The sequence below is a fragment of the Geotrypetes seraphini genome, chromosome 5, assembly GCF_902459505.1.
Source record: "Geotrypetes seraphini chromosome 5, aGeoSer1.1, whole genome shotgun sequence".
NCBI lineage: Eukaryota > Metazoa > Chordata > Amphibia > Gymnophiona > Dermophiidae > Geotrypetes > Geotrypetes seraphini.
Window position 1 is genome coordinate 92,756,723 of NC_047088.1, and position 7,101 is coordinate 92,763,823.

The window sequence follows — 7,101 nt, forward strand, 5'->3', positions numbered from 1 at the left end:
AGGTGCAGGTAGGGAGAAGGCAGGTAGGTGGGAGGTGCATGAAGGTGGGAGGTACAAGGCATAATTAAAAGTAGAGTTACAAGGAGGGCTGGAGTCAGAGATATTTGTCAAAGAGATAAGTTTTGATTGACTTATCTCCTGGGAAATCCATCACAATACAGTATCCAGGCAGTTCAGGAGTAGATTGATCTGTGTAGAAGATAATTTGATTATCTTTAGCAAGTATGTAGTCAAGGCCCAGAATCTGCTTGATAGTAGTAGAGATAGGAAAAATTAAAGTGTCCATTCAAGAATTGTTCCTTGTGGAATTCCAAAGGAAAGATGACAGTATATGTTATTCTGGAGCTAAGAAGAAAATTGAAAACTAGGGATATGCAGACCTGTCATTTCTAGTTTTTTTTCTATTTTATTTTTATACATTTTTGTTTCAAGGCAGTTTAGGCTGTGGCTCCCCCCCAAAAAAAACCAAAAACAAACCCATAACAAAAAAACCTAGCATGTGGCATAACACCACAAACCCCTGGATCAAATCCTGATCCCACCCCCAGCGGTGATGTGTTTAGTGTGATCATAACACACTAAACACATCACCCCTGACTGCCATTGCCAGCCCTTCTGCTGTCACCAGCATTAGGCAATGCATCACCTCCCACCTAACACTGAAAAGTCAGGTGATCTTCCATCACTTACCAGGAATATCAGTGGTATAAGAACATAAGAATTGTCGCTGCTGGGTCAGACTAGTGGTGCATCGCGCCTAGTAGTCCGCTCCCGCGCCGGCCCCTAGGTCAAATGACCATATTAGTCCTTACTACCGACTGTTACATTGGCTCCCGGTGGAGGCACGAGTACTATTCAAATTCTCTTGCATCTGTTTTAACCTAGTTTGGGGATTTACTCCAACTTACCTTTTATCTCATTTCGTATTATACAGCCCAACGAGGAAAACTAGGAATTCCAATCTATTTGCTTATCCAAAAATTACTGGCTGCAGATACAAGACTTTTTTGCATAGGACTCTTGCATTCAAGCAAGTAAGCAGCAGTCCTGGTGGGGTAATTGTATTGGTGGAGTTATGCTGTCTTATGGTGCATTTCAAAAAGTAATTAAGTCAGTGTTGTCCGATAAATTCATTTCCTAAATGTGGATATTACTGTTAACAAAATTTTACATAGAACATATTTAAGAAACTTATTGTATTTTAATTATTTGTATTGTATTTCGCTGATTGACCAGCCTTCTTTTGTGTAAACCGCCTAGAAATTGTTTATGGCGGTATAGAAGAATAAAGTTATGTTATGTTATGTTACGTTATGTAAAGACCAGTGCCCTAACTGAGACCAACCCTACCTGCGTACGCTCCAGTTCAGCAGGTACTTGTCTAACTTTATCTTGAATCCCTGAAGGGCATTTTCCCCTATAACAGCCTCCGGAAGAGCGTTCCAGTTTTCCATCACTCTCTGGGTGAAGAAGAACTTCCTTACGTTTGTACGGAATCTATCCCCTTTTAACTTTAGAGAGTGCCCTTTTGTTCTCCCTACCTTGGAGAGGGTGAACAACCTGTCTTTATCTACTAAGTCTATTCCCTTCAGTATCATACATGTTTCTATCATGTCCCCTCTCAGTCTCCTCTTTTCAAGGGTGAAGAGGCTCAGTTTCTCTAATCTGTCGCTCTATGGCAACTCCTCTAGCCTCTTTACCATTTTAGTCGCTCTTCCCTGGACCCTTTCGAGTAGTACCGTGTCCTTCTTCATGTACGGCGACCAGTGCTGGATGCAGTATTCTTGGTGAGGGCGTACCATGGCCCGGTACAGCGGCATGATGACCTTCTTAGGGCCAGATACACAAAGCTCCCCTACCATGGTGGGAGTGATTTTTATTTTACCAGCGATGCTTAATTCAATAGCATAGAAATTATATGCATGCTATTTGTGCGGAAAATTGCGGGTAAAAGGGGACAGGAACTCTACCTTGGTGCTTGCTCCTCCTCTTGCCTGCCCTGTCAAAAAAAAAAAAAAAATCAGCCCTTGCTCTCCTTGTCTGCCAGTACAGCTGACCGGGACAGGGGAAAGCTCCATCATCTGAGCCGGCACTGCACACATCCCAAACAGTCCATAATAGTGTACAAAAGACGAAAACTCAAATACAAAACATTCAGGAAAAACACAATAAAAACAAGCACTTAACGTAAAAGTCCATCCCCAAATTAAAAGCTCTTCAAACTTCTGGACATAACGGGCTGGATTCTCTATAGGATGCCCAGTCTCAGAAGCCACCTAAGCGGCTTCAGAGAATCACACACGGGCATCCTATATAGAATCGTCTAAGCCTGTCTAACCACCATAATTCTCTAACTGGTGTCCATGTCACAGGCGCCAGTTAGAGGATCGGGTTGATGCTGAGCTGATCACAGCAAGGGAATCTCCCTGCCGCGATCAGTTTAATGGCTGCGGCAGGGAACCCGTCCCGCCCCCCCATGTGAAGATGACTAGCAGTCCCTCCTGAGAACCCCCAAAGTCCCCCCTCCTGAATGTCAGCGGCAGCAGTGTCCTATTCCTCCTGCCTCCACTCCCCCCAGACAATATCTCCCTATATATTTTGTGTTCCTATAGTCTCTCTTTTTAGTTCATATTTCTGATTCAAATCCATCCCTCATTCCCCCTCCATACTGCTAGTTGAGATACGAAAGCGACTCAGGGGAGCAGAGGCCAGGGATGAGCTGTATCTCCATGGCACCGATACCTCATCTGCAACCATACATTCCTCATCCCCTCCCTTCCTCCAAGCAGGTGCAGAAAAAAACTAAAGTTGATGTATATGTTTCCCACTTCTCACCTTCACCTGGCCGTGGCTGTTCCAGTGCCATTCGTTTGTGATTGGTTCATTGTGCCCCAGCTGAAAAACTGCAGATGACCTCAGAGTTCCTAAGGTCGTTTGTGATTGGCCCATTGTGCTGCAGCTGAACCAATGAAAAAAAAAAATCAGCAATTACCCTGTAAGAGGTCTGGAACAATCACTCACCCAAAATAGCCCATTAGGGTTTGAAAAGAAGCCCCAAAACCCGCCCAAGCCCTTTATTTCCCGCCATGGGTTTTAAAATTTAGCCCAATTGGGCGGGAAAACCACCCAACTGGCAACACTGCTTACTGGTGACATTTTTGTATCTGTTACTTATTTTCACTTATGGTTACTGTGTGGGAGATTTTCAGAAACACTTTTCTTTTTTTTTTTAATCTTTGTTCATTTTCAAACTTATAATAAGTGTGACAGTAAGTTAAAACATTTTAACATTAAATATATCACTTAATATTCAGCAATAATACAAATCATATAACCTTAACCTATAACCTTTCTAATCTATAGCTATTGCTGTTTTCTCCCCATGGTCGTTGCCAGGGCTGGCTCAACCTATGAACCAGGGCACTAGTGATAAAGGATGCCAAAATCTATCTATCTACCTTCAAATTTCTAGAGGGATAGATGCTGAATTGGGATTTTGGCACCTGTTATTATTAGTGCCTTGAGCCAGTGCCTCACTTGGTTTAGCAGGAGAGGAAGATGAGAGAGAGGGAGGAAGGTACCAGATCATAGGTTGGGGGAGGGGAAGGAGAGACTTACCAGACTGCGGGGTTGGGGGAGTGCCAATGCAGATCCTTTTCTTTGAAAATCTAGCATCATGTAGCTTACTGTAACATAGCAAATGACGACAGATAAAGACTTGAACGGTCCATCCAGTCTGCCCATTAGTTTGGGTTCCTCTTTGCCACATACATCACTTTGCACTTGCTCACATTAAAGGTCATCTGCCATTTTGTTGCCCACTCTCACAGTCTCACAAGATCCTCTTGTAGTTTTTCAGTCTTCTTGCGATTCAATAACAATTAAATTTGCCAATGAAAAAAGTTGTTCAATCTCACTAGTTATTCCCATCTCTAGATCATTGATCAATATGTTTAAATTGTGAGCTACCTCAGATGGTGTACCAGAACAATCCATGGCGTAGTAAAGGGTGTGTGTGTGTGGGGGGGGGGCAGTCCAGCGCCGTGCGCCATCTTTGTGGGGGCACTGGCCCCCCTCTATGACCCCCTGCCGCGCATTCACCTTCCCTTCCTTCCCTCATACCTACTTAGAGCCAGATGCATAAGCTCCAACACCACGGTCCCTTTTTTGCCTGTTGTTGAAAAGTTACAATCCTTATCTGTGTCCTGTGGTTGTGAGTTCTTATTCTCTTTACCAATAAAAAAGAAATGAAAATAAATAAATACTGTGGTGGGAGCGATTTTTCTTTTACCAGTGATGCTCAGCACAATAGCAAGCATATTATCTGCATGCTATTCGTGTAGAGAATCGTGGGTAAAAGGAGGGAGCAACTGTGTCTAGCCCTTGTTCCTCCTCCTGCCTGCCCTGTCAAAAAAGCAGCCCCTGCTCTCCCTGCCTGTCAAAACACCTGATTGAGGTAGGGGAATCCTCCATCATCTAAGCTGGCAGGATTCCCCAAAGCCACTGCAGTTGTGGGGAAGTCCTGCCAGCTCAGATGATCAGGAATTTCCCTTCCCTGATTAGCTCAACCAGCAGGAAAGGGCTACTTTTTTTTTTTTTTTTTTTAAATGGGCATAGCTGTTGTGGTCACACAGCTGCACCCATTAAAAAACCTTAAGAAGTGGAGTGCGTGGGTGTGTGGGTGGGGGGATGGACATTGCTCTGTTTTGCCTGAAAGGTTTCTTTAGTCCCCGTGAAGAAACCACACGGTGGAGTCTTTTATTCTGAGTTTTGGTTTATGGATATGTGTTTCCAGAATGTTATCTTATTTCTCTTGACTTTCAAAATAAAAATATTTACAAATAAAATAAAAAAATAAAGAAGTCTCATGAGCCCCAAAGCAGGACTCCCTGACACCCCCTACCCCCTACCAAGCTCCCAGACACCAAGAACCCTGCCTGCTGATCTCCCCTGACCCCTCCCACCACTCCAAAACAAAATCCTGGTAGTCTAGTGTGCTGGGGAAGAGTTGGGTAAGACCAACCCCCCAGCTCAAGGACCCTCCAACTCTGACAACACCCTCTGTACCTTTTGTCAAACATCTGGCAGAAGGGATGCCCACTCCCTCCTGCCTGAAAGGCTGCCTCTTCAAAATGGTGGTCTTTCCCCTCTCCCAGGGCATCCTGTGTTGCTCTGGGAGGGGCCTAAGACTCTGATTGGCCCAGGCATCTAAGAGTCTTTATTTGAGGACGGGCCTTATGTGTCTGAGCCAATCAGAGCTTTAGGCCCATCCCAGTGCATATCAGTGATGAACAGGGAAGAGCTAATGGCTGTGATTGGCTCAGCCACCTGAGCCAATTGGAACCTTAGGCCCCCTCCCAGTACATCCCAGGATGCATCAGGAGTGGGGATAGGTTGCCATTTTGAAGATGTGGCCCTTCAAGGCAGGGGGAAGTGGGCATCCCTCCTGCCTGATTTTGACAAAAGGTATATTGGTGGTGGCGGGGGTGAAGGATCCTCGAGCTGAGGTGGGTCTTACCACCCCTCAGCCTACAAGACTACCAGGATTTTGTTTTGGTGTGGTGGGAGTGGTTGAGGATATCGGAAGGGGGAGGGCTTGGTTTTGGGGGAGTGGGTGTCAGGGGGTCCCAGTTTTGGGTCCCCTTACCAGCAGGGCTGCATTCTTTTATAATGCTATTATGCCTGTGTTGTGTGTGCACAATAGTTGCAGCTCCAGAGTTGCCAGTAATTAGCAACTAGAAACGGGGGTTCCCTTTTGTACATCATTAGGAAAGCTCATTTAAATACTAATGAGCTCCTAGCGATGTACTTGCATAGGGTTCTCAGTGGTACAGGGGGTTTGGGAAGGGGCTGGGAAGGGGACACCCACACTTTGGGAAGTGTGCCTCCACCCTGGCTGCCCCCTATCCTCACTACGCCACTGAGAACAACTCTTCCATTTTTAAGCAGAAACTCTTCTAAATCTTTTTACCTATTGCACTTCAGATTTTCAATTCCTTTTCTCTAAGAAGAACAATTTCTGTTCTGCATATTAGTCTTTTCTGGTTCTTGCTTTTAAAAAAAGAGTTCAATCTCTGAAGGCACTCTAAACATGTACTTCATATGTGATCGCACTGATATTATCAAAACATTGCTATTTTCAAGTCTTGACTCAATGTGTTAAGTTTTGTTTTATTTTTATCGTGGGTCAAGTTACATTTTAGTCTTAATCATTTTGGCAGCATTTAATATCTTGAATCATGAGGTGTTTTCAAAGCTGAGAAAAGACATGACATGCTTCTCTTTCAACCCATTTATTCATATCAATTAGTAACATGCATCCTCGCTGATTGTGTTTTAGGTGTCTTTGTATATTGGAATACTAACCATGGAGCAGATAATAAAATTGATGGATATGTTTTCTTTGGGGAGGGAAACACCACAGGTTAGCTAAAGAGGCAATGTGTAAATTTAAAGGGGAGGGAGGACTGGGGATTCTTTCCCAACCTGAAAAGATAATATAGCAGCTCAATTTCAGGTGGGGGTGGAGTAGCACTGGCAGGCTCAGCCTCATAAGCAATGGTTGGAAAATGGCTCACTTGGGATACTTGCGGTGGGTAGATCTGAATTTAGTGAGCAGTGACTATAAATCAAGAATATCCCCCCCCCCTCACCTTTTAGGGCGAAATGTTAAATATAAACTGAGGTTTTTTATTGAAGTGCCAGTTGGCTCCGCACTCACCCATTCCCCCTCTTAGACCCCCACAGGCCTTTCCCTGGACCTATCTTTAGCCCAGGTGATCCAGTGGTGATATTATAAGAACACTAACTCCTCCCCCCCTCTTATACAAAACCACACAAGCCGGTCCGCTGTATGTTCTGTGCTGCTTTGACGCTCATAAGAACTCTATGAGCATCGGAGCAGCGTAGAGCATTTAATACACAGGCTGGAGCTAAAAAACACTTGTGTAGTTTTGTAAAAGGAGGGGTAAGTTATTTGCATGTGATAGTCTGAGGGCTGTACGTGATTGAATTTTTTTCTTTATTTGCTGGCTGTGTTTTGTTGCAAGTTGTACTTTTATTGATGTTCTTTCAATCAAAATAAAAGGAAAAATACACTAC

The 7,101-nt window shown here is 44.2% G+C and overlaps 1 protein-coding gene across 2 annotated transcripts in view; it reads right to left on the minus strand.

Moving 5' to 3' along the window:
- LOC117361562 (chymotrypsin inhibitor-like) overlaps positions 1–3,686 on the minus strand; it is a 40,765-nt gene extending 37,079 nt beyond the window's left edge. The window contains exons 1-3 of one of the 2 annotated variants that reach the window (XM_033947079.1): positions 3,619–3,686; positions 2,836–2,959; positions 1,971–1,999 (exon numbers count right to left, since the gene is read on the minus strand). In XM_033947079.1, coding sequence (XP_033802970.1) covers positions 1,971–1,999; positions 2,836–2,949 — 143 coding nt within the window. In that variant the 5' untranslated portion in view covers positions 2,950–2,959; positions 3,619–3,686. Of the gene's footprint in view, positions 1–1,970; positions 2,000–2,835; positions 2,960–3,618 lie in introns of those variants that run through there. The other variant, XM_033947078.1, reaches the window with a different exon arrangement.
- Positions 3,687–7,101: the final 3,415 nt, after the last annotated feature.